Raw genomic sequence first — 25,215 nt, forward strand, 5'->3', positions numbered from 1 at the left:
GGTATTAGAGGTAGATATGTACATGAAGGCAGGGTAAAGTGACATCAGGATAGATAATAATAAGGTATTAGAGGTAGATATGTACATGAAGGCAGGGTAAAGTGACATCAGGATAGATAATAATAAGGTATTAGAGGTAGATATGTACATGAAGGCAGGGTAAAGTGACATCAGGATAGATAATAATAAGGTATTAGAGGTAGATATGTACATGAAGGCAGGGTAAAGAGACATCAGGATAGATAATAATAAGGTATTAGAGGTAGATATGTACATGAAGGCAGGGTAAAGAGACATCAGGATAGATAATAATAAGGTATTAGAGGTAGATATGTACATGAAGGCAGGGTAAAGTGACATCAGGATAGATAATAATAAGGTATTAGAGGTAGATATGTACATGAAGGCAGGGTAAAGTGACTAGGCATCAGGATAGATAATAATAAGGTATTAGAGGTAGATATGTACATGAAGGCAGGGTAAAGTGACATCAGGATAGATAATAATAAGGTATTAGAGGTAGATATGTACATGAAGGCAGGGTAAAGTGACTAGGCATCAGGATAGATAATAATAAGGTATTAGAGGTAGATATGTACATGAAGGCAGGGTAAAGTGACATCAGGATAGATAATAATAAGGTATTAGAGGTAGATATGTACATGAAGGCAGGGTAACGTGACATCAGGATAGATAATAATAAGGTATTAGAGGTAGATATGTACATGAAGGCAGGGTAAAGTGACATCAGGATAGATAATAATAAGGTATTAGAGGTAGATATGTACATGAAGGCAGGGTAAAGTGACATCAGGATAGATAATAATAAGGTATTAGAGGTAGATATGTACATGAAGGCAGGGTAAAGTGACTAGGCATCAGGATAGATAATAATAAGGTATTAGAGGTAGATATGTACATGAAGGCAGGGTAAAGTGACATCAGGATAGATAATAATAAGGTATTAGAGGTAGATATGTACATGAAGGCAGGGTAAAGTGACTAGGCATCAGGATAGATAATAATAAGGTATTAGAGGTAGATATGTACATGAAGGCAGGGTAAAGTGACTAGGCATCAGGATAGATAATAATAAGGTATTAGAGGTAGATATGTACATGAAGGCAGGGTAAAGTGACATCAGGATAGATAATAATAAGGTATTAGAGGTAGATATGTACATGAAGGCAGGGTAAAGTGACTAGGCATCAGGATAGATAATAATAAGGTATTAGAGGTAGATATGTACATGAAGGCAGGGTAAAGTGACATCAGGATAGATAATAATAAGGTATTAGAGGTAGATATGTACATGAAGGCAGGGTAAAGAGACATCAGGATAGATAATTAAAAAAAAAAAAATTATATATATATATATATATTTAACCAGGTAGGCTAGTTGAGAACACCTTTATTTAACCAGGTAGGCTAGTTGAGAACACCTTTATTTAACCAGGTAGGCTAGTTGAGAACACCTTTATTTAACCAGGTAGGCTAGTTGAGAACACCTTTATTTAACCAGGTTAGTTGAGAACACCTTTATTTAACCAGGTAGGCTAGTTGAGAACACCTTTATTTAACCAGGTAGGCTAGTTGAGAACACCTTTATTTAACCAGGTAGGCTAGTTGAGAACACCTTTATTTAACCAGGTAGGCTAGTTGAGAACACCTTTATTTAACCAGGTAGGCTAGTTGAGAACACCTTTATTTAACCAGGTAGGCTAGTTGAGAACACCTTTATTTAACCAGGTAGGCTAGTTGAGAACACCTTTATTTAACCAGGTAGGCCAGTTGAGAACACCTTTATTTAACCAGGTAGGCTAGTTGAGAACACCTTTATTTAACCAGGTAGGCTAGTTGAGAACACCTTTATTTAACCAGGTAGGCTAGTTGAGAACACCTTTATTTAACCAGGTAGGCTATTTGAGAACACCTTTATTTAACCAGGTAGGCTAGTTGAGAACACCTTTATTTAACCAGGTAGGCTAGTTGAGAACAAGTTCTCATTTGCAACTGCGACCTGGCCAAGATAAAGCATAGCAGTGTGAACAGACAACACAGAGTTACACATGGAGTAAACAATTAACAAGTCAATAACACAGTAGAAAAAAAAAGAAAAAAAAAGGGCAGTCTATATACAATGTGTGCAAAAGGCATGAGGAGGTAGGCGAATAATACAATTTTGCAGATTAACACTGGGGTGATAAATGATCAGATGGTCATGTACAGGTAGAGATATTGGTGTGCAAAAGAGCAGAAAAGTAAATAAATAAATAAAAAAAACAGTATAAAAACAGTATGGGGATGAGGTAGGTGAAAATGGGTGGGCTATTTACCAATAGACTATGTACAGCTGCAGCGATCGGTTAGCTGCTCAGATAGCTGATGTTTGAAGTTGGTGAGGGAGATAAACGTCTCCAACTTCAGCGATTTTTGCAGTTCGTTCCAGTCACAGGCAGCAGAGTACTGGAACGAAAGGCGGCCAAATGAGGTGTTGGCTTTAGGGATGATCAGTGAGATACACCTGCTGGAGCGTGTGCTACGGATGGGTGTTGCCATCGTGACCAGTGAACTGAGATAAGGCGGAGCTTTACCTAGCATGGACTTGTAGATGACCTGGAGCCAGTGGGTCTGGCGACGAATATGTAGCGAGGGCCAGCCGACTAGAGCATACAAGTCGCAGTGGTGGGTGGTATAAGGTGCTTTGGTGACAAAACGGATGGCACTGTGATAGACTGCATCCAGTTTGCTGAGTAGAGTGTTGGAAGCCATTTTGTAGATGACATCGCCGAAATCGAGGATCGGTAGGATAGTCAGTTTTACTAGGGTAAGCTTGGCGGCGTGAGTGAAGGAGGCTTTGTTGCGGAATAGAAAGCCGACTCTTGATTTGATTTTCGATTGGAGATGTTTGATGTGAGTCTGGAAGGAGAGTTTGCAGTCTAGCCAGACACCTAGGTACTTATAGATGTCCACATATTCAAGGTCGGAACCATCCAGGGTGGTGATGCTAGTCGGGCATGCGGGTGCAGGCAGCGATCGGTTGAAAAGCATGCATTTGGTTTTACTCGCGTTTAAGAGCAGTTGGAGGCCACGGAAGGAGTGCTGTATGGCATTGAAGCTCGTTTGGAGGTTAGATAGCACAGTGTCCAATGACGGGCCGAAAGTATATAGAATGGTGTCGTCTGCGTAGAGGTGGATCAGGGAATCGCCCGCAGCAAGAGCAACATCATTGATATATACAGAGAAAAGAGTCGGCCCGAGAATTGAACCCTGTGGCACCCCCATAGAGACTGCCAGAGGACCGGACAGCATGCCCTCCGATTTGACACACTGAACTCTGTCTGCAAAGTAATTGGTGAACCAGGCAAGGCAGTCGTCCGAGAAACCGAGGCTATTGAGTCTGCCGATAAGAATATGGTGATTGACAGAGTCGAAAGCCTTGGCGAGGTCGATGAAGACGGCTGCACAGTACTGTCTTTTATCCATGGCGGTTATGATATCGTTTAGTACCTTGAGCGTGGCTGAGGTGCACCCGTGACCGGCTCGGAAACCAGATTGCACAGCGGAGAAGGTACGGTGGGATTCGAGATGGTCAGTGACCTGTTTGTTGACTTGGCTTTCGAAGACCTTAGATAGGCAGGGCAGGATGGATATAGGTCTATAGCAGTTTGGGTCCAGGGTGTCTCCCCCTTTGAAGAGGGGGATGACTGCGGCAGCTTTCCAATCCTTGGGGATCTCAGACGATATGAAAGAGAGGTTGAACAGGCTGGTAATAGGGGTTGCAACAGTAATAGGGGTTGCGAGATAGTTTCAGAAATAGAGGGTCCAGATTGTCAAGCCCAGCTGATTTGTACGGGTCTAGGTTTTGCAGTTCTTTCAGAACATCTGCTATCTGGATTTGGGTAAAGGAGAACCTGGAGAGGCTTGGGCGAGGAGCTGCGGGGGGGGCGGAGCTGTTGGCCGAGGTTGGAGTAGCCAGGCGGAAGGCATGGCCAGCCGTAGAGAAGTGCTTATTGAAGCTTTCGATAATCGTGGATTTATCGGTGGAGACCGTGTTACCTAGCCTCAGTGCAGTGGGCAGCTGGGAGGAGGTGCTCTTGTTCTCCATGGACTTCACAGTGTCCCAGAACTTTTTGGAGTTGGAGCTACAGGATGCAAACTTCTGCCTGAAGAAGCTGGCCTTAGCTTTCCTGACTGACTGCGTGTATTGGTTCCTGACTTCCCTGAACAGTTGCATATCACGGGGGCTATTCGATGCTATTGCAGTCCGCCACAGGATGTTTTTGTGCTGGTCGAGGGCAGTCAGGTCTGGAGTGAACCAAGGGCTGTATCTGTTCTTGGTTCTGCATTTTTGAACGGAGCATGCTTATCTAAAATGGTGAGGAAGTTACTTTTAAAGAATGACCAGGCATCCTCAACTGACGGGATGAGGTCAATGTCCTTCCAGGATACCCGGGCCAGGTCGATTAGAAAGGCCTGCTCACAGAAGTGTTTTAGGGAGCGTTTGACAGTGATGAGGGGTGGTCGTTTGACTGCGGCTCCGTAGCGGATACAGGCAATGAGGCAGTGATCGCTGAGATCCTGGTTGAAGACAGCGGAGGTGTATTTGGAGGGCCAGTTGGTCAGGATGACGTCTATGAGGGTGCCCTTGTTTACAGAGTTAGGGTTGTACCTGGTGGGTTCCTTGATGATTTGAGTGAGATTGAGGGCATCTAGCTTACATTGTAGGACTGCCGGGGTGTTAAGCATATCCCAGTTTAGGTCACCTAACAGAACAAACTCTAGAACAAACAAATAATAAGGTATTTGAGGTAGATATGTACATGAAGGCAGGGTAAAGTGACATCAGGATAGATCATAATAAGGTATTTGAGGTAGATATGTACATGAAGGCAGGGTAAAGTGACTAGACATCAGGATAGATAATAATAATAGTAGAATAAAGATCAGAGCGGTGTGTGTGTGTGTGTGTGTGTATATATATATCTATCTCACTCACTACCGGTCAAAAGTTTGAACACCTACTCACTCAAGGGTTTCTCTTTATTTTTTTCTACATTGTAGAATAACAGTGAAGACATCAAAACTATGAAATAACACATATTGAATCATGTCGTAACCAAAAAAGGTTAATGAAATCAAAATATATTTTATATTTGAGATTCTTCAAAGTAGCCACCCGTTGCCTTGACAGCTTTGCACACTTGGCATTCTCTCAACCAGCTTCATGAGGTAGTCACCTGGAATGCATTTCAATTAACAGACCTTCTTAAAAGTTCATTTGTGGATTTTCTTTCTTAATGCATTTGAGCCAATCAGTTGTGTTGTGACAAGGTAGGGCTATGTTCTGTATACCCCATTTGGTAAAAGACCAAGAACATATTTGGCAAAAACAACTCAAATAAGCGAAGAGAAACGACATTTCATCATTACTTTAAGACATGAAGGTCAGTCAATATGGAAAGTTTCAAGAACTTTTAAAGTTTCTTCAAGTGCAGTCACACGAACCATCAAGCACTATGATAACTGGCTCTCATAATGACCGACACAAGAAAGGAAGATCCAGAGTTACCTCTGCTGCAGAGGATAAGTTCATTAGAGCTACCAGCCTCAGAAATTGCTGCCCAAATAAATGCTTCACCAAGTAAAAGACACATCTCAACATCAACTGTTCAGAGGAGACTGCGTGAATCAGGCCTTCATGGTTGAATTGCTGCAAAGAAACCACTACTGAAGGACACCAATAAGAAGAAGAGATTTGAATGGGCCAAGAAAGATGAGCAATGGAAATTAGACCGGTGGAAATGTGTCCTTTGGTCTGGAGTCCAAACTGGAGATTTTTGGTTCCAACTGCTGTGTCCTTGCGAGACGCGATGTGGGTGAACGGATGATCTCCACATAGAGGATGAGGTGTTATGATGTGGGGGGTGCTTTGCTGGTGACACTGTCTGATTTTATTTAGAATTCTTAACCAGAATAGCTACCACAGCATTCTGCAGCGATATGCCATCCCATCTGGTTTGTACTTAGTGGGACTATCATTTGTTTTTCAACAGGACAATGACCCAAAACACACCTCCAGGATGTGCAAGGGATATTTTACCAAGGAGAGAGATGGAGTGCTGCATCAGATGACCTGGCATCCACAATCCCCCCGACCTCAACCAAATTGAGATGGTTTGGGAGGAGTCGGACCTCAGAGTGAAGGAAAAGCAGCCAACAAGTGCTCAGCATATGTGGGAACTCCTTCAGGAATGTTGGATAAGCATTCCAGGTGAAGCTGGTTGAGAGAATGCCAAGAGTGTACAAAGCTGTCATCAGGGCAAAGGGTGGCTGCTTTGAAGAATCTCAAATATAAAACGTATTTTGATTTAACACTTTTCTGGTTACTACATGACTCCATATGTGTTATTTCATTAGTTTTGATGTCTTCACTATTATTCTACAATGTAGAATATAGTTTTTTAAATTGTTTTAATACAAAAAATAAAGGAAAACCTTTGAATGAGTAGGTGTGTCCAAACCTTTGACTGGTACTGTACATAAAAATGGACCAGATGTGGTGTAAAATGTATGAAAAGCAGTGTCCCTTCTTCATGACTGTGTGTGTGTTTGGACCATGTTAGGTCCTTAGTGATGTGGACGCCAAGGAACTTGAAGCTCTCAACCCGCTCCACTACAATGGATTGTGGCTTGCTCTTCTCTCTTTCTCCTGTAATACACGATCAGCTCCTTGGTCTTACTGATGTTTAGGGAGAGGTTGCTGTCCCGTCACCACACTGCCAGGTCACTGACCTCCTCCCTGTAGAGCCGTCTCATCAGGCCTACCACCTTCGTGTCGTCAGCCAACTTGATAATGGTGTTGAAGTAGTGTGTGGCCACGTATTCGTGGGTGAATGGGGAGTACAGCAGGGGGTTAAGGACACACCCCTGAGGGGCCCCCGTGGTTAGGGTCAGCGTTGCGGAGGTGTTGTTGTCTACCCTTACCACCTCAGGAAGTCAAGGATCCAGTTGCAGAGGGAGGGGTTCAGTTCCAGGGTCCTTAGCTAGGTGGTGAGCTTGGAGGGGACTATAGTGTTGAATGCTGTAGTTATTCCTCCTCTTGTCCGGGTGGGAGAGGGCGGTGTGACGTGAAATTTGTGGATTTGGATGTGTTGGTGCGGTATGTGAATTGGGTCCAGGGTGTCTGGAATGATGGTGTTGATGTGAGACATCACCAGCCTTTTCAAAGTACATCCTAATTACAGATGTGAGCGCTGCAGGACGATAGTCATTTAGGCAGGTTACCTTGGAGTTCTTTGGAACAGGGACAATGGTGGTCATCTTGAAATATGTTGGGATTATAGTGAAGAAACTGGCCGAGCTGGTCTGTGCATGCTTTGAGTACGAGCCCTGGTATTCTGTCTGGCCCGGTGGGCCTTGTGATTCTTAACCTGTTTAAAAGTTTTAGTCACGTCGGCCAAGGAGAGCGAAATCGCGCTCTGGAAAAACAGGTGCTTTCACGAAGGAACAGCGTTCTATTCCTCGACGCGAGCATAAAAGGGCATTTAGCTTATTTGGGAGTGGCCGGACGTTTTGGGAGTGGCCGGCCGTTTTGGGAGTGGCCGGCCCGGACGTTTTGGGAGTGGCCGGCCCGACGTTTTGGGAGTGGCTGGCCGAATAGGATGCCACTTTCCTCCGATATTGAACTGTCGCATGTTTGATGTCTCATCGGATGTTGACGCGGTCTTTCTTGAATGTGTCCCGTTTCTTGTAAACTGCAGCTCTAGCCTGTTAGCCCAGTGTGGCTATTGTCTGAAATCAATGTAATCCATGGCTTTTGATTTGGATACGTTCTTACAGTCACTGTGGGGAAGACATCGTCTGTGCTCTTATTGATGATAAAGCCTACTTCCTGTTTGAGCTCTTGTTTGTAAACAGGAAGCAGGAGTTTTATTTGTATGTTTTTATTTTTTACTTTTATTTAACCAGGGAAGTCAGTTAAAAACAAATTATTATTTACAATGACGGCCTACCAAAAGGCCTACTGGGGGGCTGGGATATACATAATATACATACAAACACACATTATATCAAGAGACACTACAACACTACATAAAGAAATACCTATGACAATGGAGTCAGTGGTTGGATAGTCATGGTCACATTTGCCTGAAGGGAGGACGAGGGAGGGCCTTGTATGCATTTCTGTGGGTAGAGTAAAAGTGGTCTTCTAGCTTGAGCTTCTAGCTTCTGCACACCAGTTGTTATTTATGAAAAAACACACTTGAAGTAAAATATCGATGTCGATCTGATGTCCAGAAGTGCTTCGTGGTCACATGATAATACTATTAACTTTTTTGAAAAAGAAAATAAAGATTAACATGATAAAAGTCACTAAATAGCAAAGTTGTGTTGGAACTTGAACAATGTTGTCCTTCTCCATCAGCACCATCTTTTAAAACCGTCCATCCCTCAGCGTCGTGTTGGTCAGCTGTCAGAGCTGTAGGAGTTTGGTCAGAGCTGCAGGATGTTGGTCAGCTGTCAGAGCTGCAGGATGTTGGTCAGCTGTCAGAGCTGCAGGATTTGGGTCAGCTGTCAGAGCTGCAGGATTTGGGTCAGCTGTCAGAGCTGCAGGATTTGGGTCAGCTGTCAGAGCTGCAGGATTTGGGTCAGCTGTCAGAGCTGCAGGATTTGGGTCAGCTGTCAGAGCTGCAGGATTTGGGTCAGCTGTCAGAGCTGCAGGATTTGGGTCAGCTGTCAGAGCTGCAGGATTTGGGTCAGCTGTCAGAGCTGCAGGAGTTTGGTCAGCTGTCAGAGCTGCAGGATGTGGGTCAGCTGTCAGAGCTGCAGGATGTGGGTCAGCTGTCAGAGCTGCAGGATTTGGGTCAGCTGTCAGAGCTGCAGGATTTGGGTCAGCTGTCAGAGCTGCAGGATGTTTGGTCAGCTGTCAGAGCTGCAGGATGTTGGTCAGCTGTCAGAGCTGCAGGATTTGGGTCAGCTGTCAGAGCTGCAGGATTTGGGTCAGCTGTCAGAGCTGCAGGAGTTTGGTCAGCTGTCAGAGCTGCAGGATGTTTGGTCAGCTGTCAGAGCTGCAGGATGTTGGTCAGAGCTGCAGGATGTTGGTCAGCTGTCAGAGCTGCAGGAGTTTGGGGCAGCTGTCAGAGCTGCAGGATTTTCGGGCAGCATTGTTGGTCAGTTGTCAGACAGAGCTGCAGTATTTTGGGGCAGCATTGTTGGTCAGTTGTCAGAGAGCTGCAGTATTTAGGGCAGCATTGTGTTGGTCAGCTGTCACAGAGCTGCAGTATTTGGGGAAGCTTTCATTGGGCACACAGAGCAGTGGATACACGGCCTGTCCTCATCTCCTCACCCCATAGTCATTCTCCTGCACCTCCCTGTTCCACTCTCTCTCCCATGATTCATCTCTCTCTGATCTTTTCTGTTTCATTTCAGTGTTTCACTGTTTCATCACTTCCTTGCACTGAAGTCTTGTCTTTGTGGAAAACACTCCAATCAGAAGCATGTGTTCTTTATCTATGACCAATCTTGTTCTGTCTTTAACTAACTCCTCCCCTCCACAGCCCTGGCTGAAGGACTTTCTAATCTACTGTTTTGTTTCTGTCACTGAATGTAAACCTGCCAACTCATCCTATGTTGCTTTCCTCCTTTATCCACCTCTTTCTTCCTCTCTGTCCTTTCTGCTTTCTGCCCCTCTGTCTTTCTCTCCCTCTCTCTACTTGCCCTCTTTCTCTGTCCTTTCCTCTCTCTACTTGCCCTCTTTCTCTGTCCTTTCCTCTCCCTCTCTCTACTTGCACTCTTTCTCTGTCCTTTCCTCTCCCTCTCTCTACTTGCACTCTTTCTCTGTCTTTTCCTCTCTGTCTTTGTCCTTTCCTCTCTGTCTCTGTCCTTTCCTCTCTGTCTCTGTCCTTTCCTCTCTGTCTCTGTCCTTTCCTCTCTGTCCTTCCTCTCTGTCCTTTCCTCTCTGTCTCTGTCCTTTCCTCTCTGTCCTCTCCTCTCTGTCTCTGTCCTTTCCTCTCTGTCCTTTCCTCTCTGTCCTTTCCTCTCTGTCCTTTCCTCTCTGTCTCTGTCCTTTCCTCTCTGTCTCTGTCCTTTCCTCTCTGTCTCTGTCCTTTCCTCTCTCTACTTGCCCTCTTTCTCTGTCCTTTCCTCTCTGTCTCTGTCCTTTCCTCTCTGCCCCCCCTCCCCAGTGTTCTGTTCCCCAGCCGTGTCTCCAGAGCTCCCTCCTCGTTACCTGCTGGGTCAGGGCCAGAGACCCAACACCATCACACACGTCTGCTGGTACCGCAACCAGAACCTCTCACTCACTGATTATCTGCGCATGAACCAGGTACCACACTAGCAGAACCAGGTTCCAGACTGTAGAACCAGGTACCAGACTAGAACCATACTTGAACCATGTTAGAACCCAGTACCAGACTAGAACCAGGTACTGTGGTAGAACCGGGTACCAGACTAGAACCATGGTAGAACCGGGTACCAGACGAAGAACCATGGTAGAACTAGGTAGCAGACTAGAACCATGATAGAAGCAGGTACCAGACTAGAACCAGCCTAGAAGCAGGTACCAGACTAGAACCATGGTAGAACTAGGTACCATACTAGAAGCAGGTACCAGACTAGAATCATACACCATACTAGAACCAGGTACCAGACTAGGACCATACACCAGACTAGAACCATGGTAGAACCAGGTACCAGACTAGAAGCAGGTACCACACTAGAACCATACACCAGCCTGGAACCATGGTAGAACCAGGTACCAGACTAGAACCATGGTAGAAGCAGGTACCATTCTAGAACCATGGTACAACCAGGAGCCAAGCTAGAACCAGGTACCAGACAAGAACCATACTAGAACCACAATGAGGTGCCATACTAGAAGCAGGTACCATGGTAGAACTAGTTACCAGACTAGAACCATGGTAGAACTAGTTACCAGACTAGAACCATGGTAGAAGCAGGAACCAGACTCGAAGCAGGTACCAGACTAGAACCATACTAGACCATACACCAGACTAGAACCAGGTACGACTAGAACCATGGTAGAACCAGGTACCAGACTGGAACCATGGTAGAACCAGGTACCAGACTGGAACCATGGTAGAAGCAGGTACCAGACTGGAACCATGGTAGAACCAGGTACCAGACTGGAACCATGGTAGAACCAGGTACCAGGGTAGAACCAGGTACCAGATTAGGACCAGGTACCAGACTAGAACCATGGTAGAACCAGGTACCAGACTATAATGATTCTAGAACCAGGTACCATCTAGAACCAGGTACCAGATTAGGACCAGGTACCAGATTAGGACCAGGTACCAGATTAGGACCAGGTACCAGACTAGAACCATGGTAGAACCAGGCACCAGACTAGAACCAGGCACCAGACTAGAACCATGTACCAGACTAGAACCAAGTACCAGACTAGAACCAGATGAGAAGCAGGTACCAGACTAGAACCATGGTAGAGCCAGCTACCAGACTGGAACCGCACCAGACTGCAACCATACCAGAACAATGATAGAACCAGATACCAGACTACAACCATACCTGAACCAGGTACCAGACTAGAACCAGGTACGTACCAGACTAGAACCATGGTAGAACCAGGTACCAAGCTAGAACCAGGTACCAGACTAGAACCAAGCTAGAACCAGGTACCATACTGCAACCATGCTAGAACAATGGTAGAACCAGGTACCATACTAGAACTGTACCAGACTGGAACCATACCAGACTAGATCAATGATAGAACCAGGTACAAGACTACAACCATACTTGAACTAGGTACCAGACTAGAACTATGGTAGAACCAGGTACCATACTAGAACTGTACCAGACCAGACTAGATCAATGATAGAACCAGGTACAAGACTACAACCGTACTTGAACTAGGTACCAGACTAGAACTATGGTAGAACCAGGTACCATACCTGAACCAAACTAGAACCAGATACCAGACAAGAAACTTACTAGAACAGTGGTAAAACCAGGTACAAGACTAGAACCTTACTAGATCCAGGTACCAGACTAGAACCAGGTACCAGACTAGAACCTTACTAGATCCAGTTACCAGGCTAGAAACATACACCAGACTAGAACCAGGTACCAGACTAGAACCTTACTAGATCCAGTTACCAGGCTAGAAACATACACCAGACTAGAACCAGGTACCATACTAGAACCTTACTAGATCCAGTTACCAGGCTAGAAACATACACCAGACTAGAACCAGGTACCAGACTAGAACCTTACTAGATCCAGTTACCAGACTAGAACCAGGTACCAGACTAGAACCTTACTAGATCCAGTTACCAGGCTAGAAACATACACCAGACTAGAACCAGGTACCAGACTAGAACCATGGTGGAACCATGATAGAACCAGGTACCAGACTAGAACCATGGTAGAGCCAGGTACCAGACTAGAACCATGGTAGAGCCAGGTATAAGACTAGAACCGGGTACGTACCAGACTAGAACCAGGTACGTACCAGACTAGAACCATGGTAGAACCAGGTACCAGACTAGAACCATACCAGAACCAGGGTAGAACCAGGTACCAGACTAGAGCAATGGTAGTACCAGGTGCAAGACTGGAATCATACTAGAACCAGGTAACAAACTATAGCCATTCTGGAACCATGCACCAAACTAGAACCATGGTAGAATCAGGCACTATAGTTGAACCATGATAGAAATAATGACCAAACTGAATGGTAGAATTTCACAGGGAGACACCAAATGATACATACAGTCTACTGATCTGTAGTGTTGGGGGAGCTACTCTGAAAACATCGTTTACCGGGCTTCAATTACTTCTCACTGGAGGAAGATAATGTACACATAAACTACCCCAAAGAAAATATATATAGTTTACTTAACTAAAGTTACTTTGAAACAGTAGTTCACTATATCTCAACTACTTTGTTAAAAAAAATATATAGTTTACTTAACTAAAGTTACATTTACATTTAAGTCATTTAGCAGACGCTCTTATCCAGAGCGACTTACAAATTGGTGCTTTCACCTTATGACATCCAGTGGAACAGCCACTTTACAATAGTGCATCTAAATCTTTTAAGGGGGGAGAAGGATTACTTTATCCTATCCTAGGTATTCCTTAAAGAGGTGGGGTTTCAGGGTGGGGTTTCAGGTGTCTCCGGAAGGTGGTGATTGACTCCGATTGACTCCGCTGTCCAAAGTTACTTTGAAACAGTAGTTCACTATATCTCAACTACTTTGTTAAAAAAATATATATATATGAAAAATCTGAAATGTCAGACGACAAATCACAAGGACAGATCCCTTTGGGGTCATAGGTTAATGTGAGATTTAGCCTATTAAACACAGACTCCAGCGCCTTCAGAAGGTATTCACACCCCTTGACTTTTTATACATTTTGTTGTCACAGCCTGAATTTAAAAAAAAATGTATTAAATTGAGATTGTTTGTCATTGACCTACACACAATACCCCATAATGTCAACGTGGAATTATGTTTTTAGACCTTTTTAACAGATTCGTTAAAAATGAAAAGCTCAAATGTCTTATTAAGTTTTGTTATGGTAAGGAGCCTAAATCATTTCAGGAGTAAATATTTGCTTAACAAGTCACATACTAATTGCATAGACGCACTCTGTGTGCAATAATAGAGTTTTTAACATGATTTTTCAATGACTACGTCATCTCTGTACCCCACACATACAATTATGTGTAAGGGTCTGGCTGTCGAGCAGTGAATTTCAAACACAAATTCAACCACAAAGACCAGGGAGGTTTTCCAATGCCTCGCAAAGAAGGGAACTTATTGGTAGATGGGTAAAAAAAAAAAAAAAATCTGCAAATATTGAATATCCCTTTGAGCATGGTCAAGTTATTATACTTAACAACAATATAAAACACAACATGTGAAGTGTTGGTCCCAGGTTTCATGAGCTGAAATAAAACATCACAGAAATGTTCCATACACCAAGCTTATTTCTCTCAAATGTTGTGCACAAATTTGTTTGTATTTCTGTTAGTGAACATTACTCCTTTGCCAAGATAATCCATCCACCTGACAGGTGTGGCATATCAAGAAGCTGATTAAACAGCATGATCATTACACAGGTGCCCCTTGTGCTGGGGACAATAAAAGGCCACTCTAAAATGTGCAGTTGTCACCCAACACAATGCCACAAGTTTTGAGGGAGCGTGCAATTGGCATGATAACTGCAGGAATGTCCACCAGAGCTGTTGCCAGATAATGTTAATTTCTCTACCATAAGCCGCCTACAAAAATATGTAATTTTTGAGAATTTGGCATTGCGTCCAACCGGCCTCACAACCCGCAGACCACGTGTAATGGCATCGTGTGGGCGAGTGGTTTGCTGATGTCAACGTTGTGAACAGAGTTGCCCCCATAGTGGTCGTTGTGTTTATGGAACGGGCAGTCACAAGTTACGGACAATGAACACAATTGCATTTAATGGATGGCAATTTCAATGCACTGAAATACTGTGACGAGTTCCAGAGGCCCACTGTGAGGGAACAATGACCAACAGATGCGTATCTGTATTCCCAGTCACGTGAAATCCATAGCTTGGGGACTAACTCATTTATTTCAATTGACTGATTTCCTCATATGAATTGTAACTCCAGTAAAATCTCAGAAATTGATGCATGTTGGTTTATGTTGTTCAGTATAATTACACTTTTGGATGGTGTATCAATACACCCAGTCACTACAAAGATACAGGCGACCTTCCTAACTCAGTTACCGGAGAGGAAGGAAACCGTTTAGGGATTTCATCATGAGGTCAACGGTGACTTTAAAAACCGTTAAACCTTTAAATGGCTGAGAACCTGAGGATGGATCAACAACATAGTTACTCCACAATACGAACCTAATTGACAGAGTGAAAAGAAGGAAGCCTGTACAGAGGCACTAAAGTAAAACGTCAACAAACAAAAAACCTTTTGTTCTGAATACAAAGTGTCTGTGAAAAATGTACTTTACTGAGCAGCACGCACCATATTTTTAAGCATAGTGATGGCTGCATCATGTTATGGGTATGCTTGTAATCATTAAGGACTGGGGAGGAGTTTTTCAGGATGAAAAAGAAATGGAATGGAGCTATGCGCAGGCAAAAATCCTAGAGGAAAACATGGGTGTCTGCTTTCCACCAGACACTGGGAGACGAATTCACCTTTCAACAGGACAATAACCTAAAACACAAGGCCAAATCTACACTGGAGTTGCTTACCAAGAAGACAGTGAATGTTCCTGAGTCGCTGAGTTACAGTTTTGACTTAAAGATACGTAACAATCTATGGCAAAACCTGGAAATGGTTGTCTAGAAATGATTAAAAACCAATTTAACAGAACTTTTAAGAATTTTGAAAAGAATAATGGGATAATGTTGCACAATCGAGGTGTGTAAAGCTCTTAAGTCGAGGGGTATGAATACATTCTGAAGGCACTGTATGTTTCAACAGAATTAGGCAAGTCTGTAGTCCCAGTAGTTAGCTACACAGCTACATGGTAAAAGAAAACGTCATTGACTATTGAAAACTTAATCTAGATTTGAATTTTGTTCAACTAACACCAAGCTACGGCAAAAATGTTGTTAAATGACTTGAACTACAAGTAGTTCACTACTCTTCAACGCTGCTGACTGTCCTGTCCTTTCCGATCCTGTCTTCAGAACCAGCTCTCAGGTTACCTCCTAAGGAAATTCAAGAACAGCAACGGCTGGCAGAAGCTCTGGGTGGTCTTCACCAACTTCTGTCTGTTCTTTTACAAGACTCACCAGGTACTGGCCACACACCGAACCCTGAACACACACCGAACCCTGAACACACACCGAACACACACCGAACACACCCTGAACACACACTGAACCCTGAACACACCCTGAACCCTGAACACACACTGAACCCTGAACACACACTGAACACACACTGAACCCTGAACACACACGGAACATAATACAAAACGGCTGGCAGCAGTTCTAGGTGGCCTTCACCAACTTCTGTCTGTTTTACAAGACTCAGCAGGTACTGGCTTGGCGCAACACTTGACTTTTAATACTGCAGGATGGCTTTTTACACAACCAATTTACACGCTTGTTGTACTGCAAATGCAGCCTAGATGCTTATAAACGTCTCAATTCAGACTCCTTTGCTGAGACCAAATGTCCTCTGTTGGTTTTATGTTGAGGTGTTCTCTGGATGTTAAGGTATCCCAGCCAACTGTCTAGTTCTGTGTTCAGGATGATTTCCCGCTGGCCAGCCTCCCGTTGCTAGGTTACACCGTGAGCAGCCCGGGAGAGTCGGACAGCATCCACAAGGAATACGTCTTCAAACTGCACTTCAAGTCCCACGTCTATTTCTTCCGGGCGGAGAGCGAGTATACATTCGAGAGGTATAGTGACTGTTTCATTCATTATTTGACTCCTTCCAACAATGCGTCATTATGATTCCAGAACATTTCCTTGGACGCATTTTAATTGTAAAACTTGGCCGCAGTTTTTGGCTAACAGGTCAGTGTTACGGAGATGGAGTGGTGCTTTGTGTTTACACTATGGCTGTAATAGCTCTGATGTCCTCTCTCCCTCGCTCTCTCCCTCGCTCTCTCCCTCGCTCTCTCCCTCTTTCCACCCCCTCTGTTTCTCTCTTTCTCTCACTCCCTCTCTCCCTCGCTCTCTCTCCTCTCTCCCTCTTTCCACCCCCTCTCTCCTTCCCTCTGTTTCTCTCTTTCCCTCTCTCTCTTTCTCACTCCCTCGCTCTCTCCCTCTTTCCACGCCCTCTCTCCTTCCCCTCTGTTTCTCTCTTTCCCTCTCTTTCTCACTCCCTCGCTCTCTCCCTCTTTCCACCCCCTCTCTCTGTTTCTCTCTCCCTCTCTGTTTCTCTCTCCTTCCCTCCTCTCTACAGATGGATGGAGGTGATTAAGAGTGCGGCCAGTGCTACTGGCAGGATGAGTCTCCTCATACCTAAAGGTCCCCTGCAGATGAATGGGAACTAACTGCGCTCTTTGATCTGATCTACTGCGTCTTAGAAGCTTCTATCTAATCTGAGTCCCAAATGGCACCCAAGGGTCAGTCCTAGAGAGTAAAGGGCTGGGCCCAATAGACTCTGAGACAATACTGTATAATACCATCCCTCTCTCTCCCTCTCTACGGTTCTCATTGGCATCATGTTAAAGTGGCACTCATGTCTTGGATTTATTTGGCAGATAAGGGCTCAGTGAGTGACTGGAAGTTATTATATATATATATATATATTTCATTCTTTCCTTCTGGAATGGTCAACCATTGTTACGTGAGAATCTGTTGAAACAATGTATCAGCAGGGAACAGAGTAACATTCTAAATCCAGTAATTGGATACGTGGTTCAAGAGAGAAGGATATACCAGTGCTATCATGATCAACAAGGATACTCGAGGACATCCTGTCAAGGATGAGTGTACACACTCAGCCAGCTGAGAAAGGGAACTAAAGCGAGACGCATGACCTTCTCATGGCAGCCAGTGTAAAACAACTACATCACAAAACATAGGATTGGTTTCCCAAACTCGGATTAAGTCTAGTCCTGGCCTAAAAAAAGCTTTTTTTTAAATGGAAAATCACCTTTTTGAAAGTGTTTTTTTACTCCAGAACTAGACTTAATCTGTGTCCAGAACTAGACTTAATCTGTGTCCAGAACTAGACTTAATCTGTGTCCAGAACTAGACTTAATCTGTGTCCAGAACTAGACTTCATCTGTGTCCAGAACTAGACTTCATCTGTGTCCAGAACTAGACTTCATCTGTGTCCAGAACTAGACTTCATCTGTGTCCAGAACTAGACTTCATCTGTGTCCAGAACTAGACTTCATCTGTGTCCAGAACTAGACTTCATCTGTATCTGGAAAACCGTTTTATAGCGATTTATCGATCAGGTTTTGTTCTAGAGAAGTTTATACAGCGTTAGTCTAAAGACTGTTGTTTCCTTTTAGCCAGTGAAAGCATTCTGCGGACGGTCGTTGTCGAGTCTGTATCGTGTCTGTCTACACGAAGATACAGGTGTCGAAAGGGAACTGGTAGGTGGAGGAAGGCAGTGATGATATTACGGAGGTGCAGAGCTTGTAGGATTTATTTGACTAGGGACTGTGGAAGGGTAACTAGCTGGAGAACAACCTCAGATACTCTTTCTTTATACCACGTTTAAAATAGCTGGACTTGAGGTAGCTCTGGTCCAGGGTGTTGTTTCTTCCACTAAGGAATTAGTGGAGGAATTAATGCCCTGGACCAGAGCTCTGGTACAGCAAGAGAGGTAGGGAGGTACCCAGTGAATGTCCTTTTTTTTTGTTCATTGATAAAAGGCAGATGGTATTGTATGTTGAAATGAGTTAGGAACACAAGCAGTCAAATCTCCTTTTTTTTAGGGTAACTTCTGTAATAGACTTGGGAGGCATTATTCCGTTCTTTTGAGAATTTCGTAGTTCTCATTTGTTCTGTTGTCACACTGAGGTATTAATGGCCATGGAGTTAAATCAAAAAATGGAGTGTAAAACACACAATTCTGTAAGGTACGTTTTCCATTGAAGTGTTTCAAGGGGTCTATATTCATGTTAATAAATGTACAAGTACTTTGTTGGTCCCCGAGAGAGAAAAAAAAAACTTTTATTAATTACGTTTTCCTGTACTATCAATATGTAGTTCGATTTTATTTTTCATACATTGACAATTGTCCAACCTAATTCTGGCCTAATTCATAACCTCAAATGTTGTTAAAGTCCAATCTACTTAAAGCATTTAATTGTGTTGTGTTATTGACTTGTTATTAGTCAGTGTTGGCCAGTTCTACTGTTTTGTCTGATTTCCTAGTTTTTACGACAGCAGGAAGTCGGGAAGGAAGGTGCTACGTTTGATTCATGTTTTGTTTGGCTTGCTGGGCTTGTATAGTTACTACCATGTGTTCTGGATTATAGTTAGTTTAGTGTTTTTTTTGTTGTTCATTTAACATAGGGATGACGATGACCTCGTAAAATTAATATGCAGCGTTATAATCCTAATATCTATAGTATTTTTTTTTTTTTAAGTTACTGATTCCATTCTAATATGTCATTAAGGCTGAAGAGCTTGGATCGGTCCCAAATGGGATCCTATTCCCTATGGGCCCTGGTCAAAAGTAGTGCACTTTTTTTAAAGGGAATCAAGGTGCCATTTGGGACTCCTTCCACGTTAGAAGATCTGTCGTGGTCTAACTGTCTTGCTGTATGTAGTGGGCCTTGTGAGTATTGTGTTTTTAATATGTGACTACAGGAGATCAGGATGTGTATATTCTCTAAGTGTCTCGGTGTAGAGCTGATTTAGGATGAGTTTTTTTTTTTTGGTGTGTGTGTGTGTCCCCCCTTGTAAATCGTATGCATAAGAGGGGAGACCTTCTCCTAGATGAGCACTCCTACTTTAAGACGCTAGATGCATCCGGGCCCCTGTCCGTTCGTCATCAGAAAGCCCCCCTTTCCCCCGTTACTGTCTTCACATCATGGTGTTGTCTTTTGGTCTCCGGAGTGATTAGGGGCCAGCGAGGTGTAAGTCCTGTCATCTTCCCACGTTGGACTGGAATGAATCACAATGTTTAGGGCGCACCTCTATCTCATCCCTGTGTGTGTGTCCCAAATGGCGCTCTATTCCTTATATAGTGCACTACTCTTGACCAGGACCCATAGGGAATAGGGTGCCATTTTGAGATGCAACCAAGGCCTCACTGCCCCCTTTCCCAGTTCATCTCTCTGTGTTCAGGTGTGCTAACCAACCAAGGCCTCACTGGCCCCCTGTCTGCTGTTCCCGTCGGATGTTCTTCCTATTTATTGTGTAGCAGCATGTCATTGGAGCCCTTCTTGTTCCTGTATGTTCTGCTTCTTGCTCCTGTTATTATTGCATTGATAACAAATAAAGTTGAACAGATGCAAAACAACAGTCAGGTTTTCTTCTCAAACTGTTTGCTTTTAGCCTGACACCCAACGATACAATATTTGGAAGGATGGCCCCCTACGAGACTAGTTTGTCATCACCTGCGAGGCTACCTGTCCCATCTGACGCTCTACCAGAAGGTGGCAGTGATGGGTTGTTGACCTAATGCTCATATCGCCATGACTACTGCAGGTCGTTCTGTTCCCACTAGATGGCCAAGTTGCAAAGATAATTTAAGATGTGGGTAAGGCATCAAGGTTAGCAGTGTGTTTAAGATTCAGGTTAGGTTTAAAAAATATATTTTAAGATGAGAAATTGTATTAGGCTTTTGACTTGTCCAGAACTAGAGGAGCAGAGAGAGAATGGGGAACTCTTGACACCCATAGCAGCTTACACAGTGACTTACCCTGGGAAACTACTCGAACAGGTGGAGGAATCTTATGAGAAGGTATTCTCTGGGCATGCCTAAACAAAACTCTTTCTTCCACAGTAATATCTGTATGTGAGGGTGTGGTGAAAACCGTTCGCACACAGGAAAAACCATCCTGACTACAAACTTGTACAATAGTAACAAACAACATCAACTCCATGTGGAGACGGACTGAGTCTTCAACAAAACATTCTTTAGAACCAAGTGTTCTCAGAATGTGACCTGGGTTTGAGCCTCCAGTCTGCCGTAGCAGGGAAGGACCATTTTATTATATATTATATTTCTCCTTCATTTTTTTAACATTTTTTGTTTAACCTTTTATTTAACTAGGCACTTGCCAGTTAAGAACAAATTCTTATTTTCAATTACGGCCTTGGAACAAGTGGGTTAACTGCCTTGTTCAGGGACAGAATGACAGATTTTTACCTTGTCAACTCGGGGATTCGATCTTGCAACCTTCCAGTTACCAGTCCAACACTCTCTCCACTAGGCTACCTGCCGCCCCTACATGATGCATGGTCTTGATAACGTCAGTCTATTTTTTTGCCCAGGTTTTTATTGAGTGAACCAAAATCATGAACTGATAACAGAAAGGGAACACAGCATTTTTTAAATCCTGTTTGGACCATCAGGGAGGACTGTTGTGTGTGTGTTTGATCAATTCCAGGGGCCATCTGTAATCTTCACATGGATGCTCCAGAGAGCTACTACCTTTTTTACTTTCCTAAGATACCATTCAGTTTTAGCCAAGTAGGGAAGGAGAAGGGAGCGACTGTAGTGACGTGGTTTGAGCTAGGCGAAACGGTGCCCAAGCTCTCTACCTGTTGACCTTCTGTTCTACTGTAGATAGAACATGAGCTCTCTACCTGTTGACCTTCTGTTCTACTGTAGATAGAACATGAGCTCTCTACCTGTTGACCTTCTGTTCTACTGTAGATGGAACATGAGCTCTCTACCTGTTGACCTTCTGTTCTCCTGTAGATAGAACATGAGCTCTCTACCTGTTGACCTTCTGTTCTACTGTAGATGGAACATGAGCTCTCTACCTGTTGACCTTCTGTTCTCCTGTAGATAGAACATGAGCTCTCTACCTGTTGACCTTCTGTTCTACTGTAGATAGAACATGAGCTCTCTACCTGTTAACCTTCTGTTCTACTGTAGATGGAACATGAGCTCTCTACCTGTTGACCTTCTGTTCTACTGTAGATAGAACATGAGCTCTCTACCTGTTAACCTTCTGTTCTACTGTAGATAGAACATGAGCTCTCTACCTGTTGACCTTCTGTTCTATAGATGGAACATGAGCTCTCTACCTGTTGACCTTCTGTTCTACTGTAGATAGAACATGAGCTCTCTACCTGTTGACCTTCTGTTCTACTGTAGATAGAACATTAGCTCTCTACCTGTTGACCTTCTGTTCTACTGTAGATAGAACATGAGCTCTCTACCTGTTGACCTTCTGTTCTGTAGATGGAACATGAGCGCTCTACCTGTTGACCTTCTGTTCTACTGTAGATGGAACATGAGCTCTCTACCTGTTGACCTTCTGTTCTACTGTAGATAGAACATGAGCTCTCTACCTGTTGACCTTCTGTTCTACTGTAGATAGAACATGAGCTCTCTACCTGTTGACCTTCTGTTCTACTGTAGATGGAGCATGAGCGCTCTACCTGTTGATCTTCTGTTCTACTGTAGATAGAACATGAGCTCTCTACCTGTTGACCTTCTGTTCTACTGTAGATGGAACATGAGCTCTCTACCTGTTGACCTTCTGTTCTACTGTAGATAGAACATGAGCTCTCTACCTGTTGACCTTCTGTTCTACTGTAGATAGAACATGAGCTCTCTACCTGTTGACCTTCTGTTCTACTGTAGATGGAGCATGAGCGCTCTACCTGTTGACCTTCTGTTCTCCTGTAGATAGAACATGAGCTCTCTACCTGTTGACCTTCTGTTCTACTGTAGATGGAACATGAGCTCTCTACCTGTTGACCTTCTGTTCTCCTGTAGATAGAACATGTTATGAAAGGTTCAGCAGATAACATCTGGTCAAAATCTGTTGTGTTTGTTGGTGTCCATTACTGTTATTTTTCACTTTTTACTGTTTTTATTTCTTACCTATTGTTCACCTAATACCTGTTTTATTTTTTTGTTTGTTTACTTAAATTGCACTGTTGGTTAGAGCCTGTAAGTAAGCATTTCACTGTGAGGTCTACTACACCTGTTGTATTCAGCATTTCACTGTAAGGTCTACTACACCTGTTGTATTCAGCATTTCACTGTAAGGTCTACTACACCTGTTGTATTCAGCATTTCACTGTGAGGTCTACTACACCTGTTGTATTCAGCATTTCACTGTAAGGTCTACTACACCTGTTGTATTCAGCATTTCACTGTAAGGTCTACTACACCTGTTGTATTCAGCATTTCACTGTAAGGTCTACTACACCTGTTGTATTCAGCATTTCACTGTAAGGTCTACTACACCTGTTGTATTCAGCATTTCACTGTAAGGTCTACTACACCTGTTGTATTCAGCATTTCACTGTAAGGTCTACTACACCTGTTGTATTCAGCATTTCACTGTAAGGTCTACTTGTTGTATTCAGCATTTCACTGTAAGGTCTACTACACCTGTTGTATTCAGCATTTCACTGTAAGGTCTACTACACCTGTTGTACTCAGCATTTCACTGTAAGGTCTACTACACCTGTTGTATTCAGCATTTCACTGTAAGGTCTACTACACCTGTTGTATTCAGCATTTCACTGTAAGGTCTACTACACCTGTTGTATTCAGCATTTCACTGTAAGGTCTACTACACCTGTTGTATTCAGCATTTCACTGTAAGGTCTACTACACCTGTTGTATTCAGCATTTCACTGTAAGGTCTACTACACCTGTCATTTCACTGTAAGGTCTACTACACCTGTTGTATTCAGCATTTCACTGTAAGGTCTACTACACCTGTTGTATTCAGCATTTCACTGTAAGGTCTACTACACCTGTTGTATTCAGCATTTCACTGTAAGGTCTACTACACCTGTTGTACTCAGCATTTCACTGTAAGGTCTACTACACCTGTTGTATTCAGCATTTCACTGTCAGGTCTACTACACCTGTTGTATTCAGCATTTCACTGTGAGGTCTACTACACCTGTTGTATTCAGCATTCCACTGTGAGGTCTACTACACCTGTTGTAATTCAGCATTTCACTGTAAGGTCTACTACACCTGTTGTATTTGGCGTACGTGACAAACTTGGTTTTGATTTATTCTTCTTCTTCTGTAAGGTAATATTAACATGTAAATTCCACAGAGTAGGTAATGCCTAAGGTGCAACTTGTCATGATGGTAACAAAAACATGAGCCACCGCCCTCTTACGGTGGTGCTATAACAAGCGCTTGAAAATGCTTTTTTATTTTTGAAAGAGCACACCCCTCACCCTGTTTGGTCTAGAGTCATGAAATTCACTACATAGGTCACTTCTCCTCACAAGGAGAACATTTACATCAACGGCCCATAACGTCTGCCGTGATGGATCTTTACATCAACGACCCATAACGTCTGCCGTGATGGATCTTTACATCAACGGCCCATAACGTCTGCCGTGATGGATCTTTACATCAACGGCCCATAACGTCTGCCGTGATGGATCTTTACATCAACGACCCATAACGTCTGCCGTGATGGATCTTTACATCAACGACCCATAACGTCTGCCGTGATGGATCTTTACATCAACGACCCATAACGTCTGCCGTGATGGATCTTTTATCATTTAGTTTATTGTTAGTTTTGGAGAAAAACAGTTTAATGCTACTCTTCTGACACCGAATGACTGATCTGCACCAAACTTGATGTGGCATCTATGGACAAAAATTTCTCCCAAAGCAACATTTTCCAGACTAGTATGTTAAACAACATGAACGCTATTGGCCAATAAGCATTCTCATGGGTGTGGTCTGGCACATAAATACATAGAAATCAGTCACGGATATTCTAATTGTTACAAAATTTGGTACATATGTTCCAACCACTGAAGACACAACACATGCAAGCACATTCAGATCGACCACACGGTGGCGCTATAACGTGCACATGTTTACATCTCTTGATCTGTTTGACTGTGTGATGAAATTTGGCACATGTGCTCAGGGATACGAGTCCAGCTGACCTGTTTTGCCGCATGGTGGTGCTGTTGGTCACGAAAAACCCAGCTCATTGGCTCCTAGCGGCCATATTGTTTGAGCTAGTGTCCCTGGTACATTTTTGGAACACAAACATTGAGTAATAAGGGAACTGAAAGTAGGCTACAGTTCTTCCAGGGAGATTCTGCTGAACTGTTGCTCTACAATAATTACAGGGCATGTCCTGGCATGGTGAGCTATAAGGCATGGGTAATGACTTTTCAGAAAGATTTCATTTGAGGAACCAGGGTTGGAGTTTGTATGTGTGAGTGTAAAGTTCAAAATATGCTATATTTGTATATTGGGAAAAGACTATACATCCCAGTTGTGTTGGAATTTACAAAAGATTCTATCAACACTTGCTGTTAACTTTTGGAGGTAGATTTTTTAATTTTTTTATAGAAGTAGATGGACTAGATTTATCGGGGCATCATTCTAGAGAAGATGTTGTTGGATGATAATGATCATGATTATGTATTAATACAATAGGCTTGATTATCATGATTATGTATTAATACAATAGCCTTGTGGAGTTTTGAACAACATAATATTGCAATATCTTGTTTGTTACAAGATAGAAAACACACTCCTTTGTCTGCTACACCCTTACCCGACTTGCCTAGTTAAATAAAGGTTAAATTAAAAAAATACCCATC

General features: G+C 43.3%; 1 protein-coding gene across 5 annotated transcripts in view; it reads left to right on the plus strand.

Annotated features, from left to right (window-relative positions):
• farp2 (FERM, RhoGEF and pleckstrin domain protein 2) overlaps positions 1 to 19,944 on the plus strand; it is a 114,382-nt gene extending 94,438 nt beyond the window's left edge. For 4 of the 5 annotated variants that reach the window (XM_065009334.1, XM_065009335.1, XM_065009337.1 and 1 more), the window contains 3 exons: positions 15,688 to 15,795; positions 16,255 to 16,406; positions 16,916 to 19,944. In XM_065009334.1, the coding sequence (XP_064865406.1) occupies positions 15,688 to 15,795; positions 16,255 to 16,406; positions 16,916 to 17,006 (351 nt within the window). In that variant the 3' untranslated portion in view covers positions 17,007 to 19,944. Of the gene's footprint in view, positions 1 to 10,187; positions 10,328 to 15,687; positions 15,796 to 16,254; positions 16,407 to 16,915 lie in introns of all 5 variants that reach the window. The other variant, XM_065009336.1, reaches the window with a different exon arrangement.
• The last annotated feature ends 5,271 nt before the right edge of the window (positions 19,945 to 25,215 follow it).

This window comes from Oncorhynchus nerka, linkage group LG24 (genome assembly GCF_034236695.1).
Source record: "Oncorhynchus nerka isolate Pitt River linkage group LG24, Oner_Uvic_2.0, whole genome shotgun sequence".
NCBI classification, from domain to species: Eukaryota; Metazoa; Chordata; class Actinopteri; order Salmoniformes; family Salmonidae; genus Oncorhynchus; species Oncorhynchus nerka.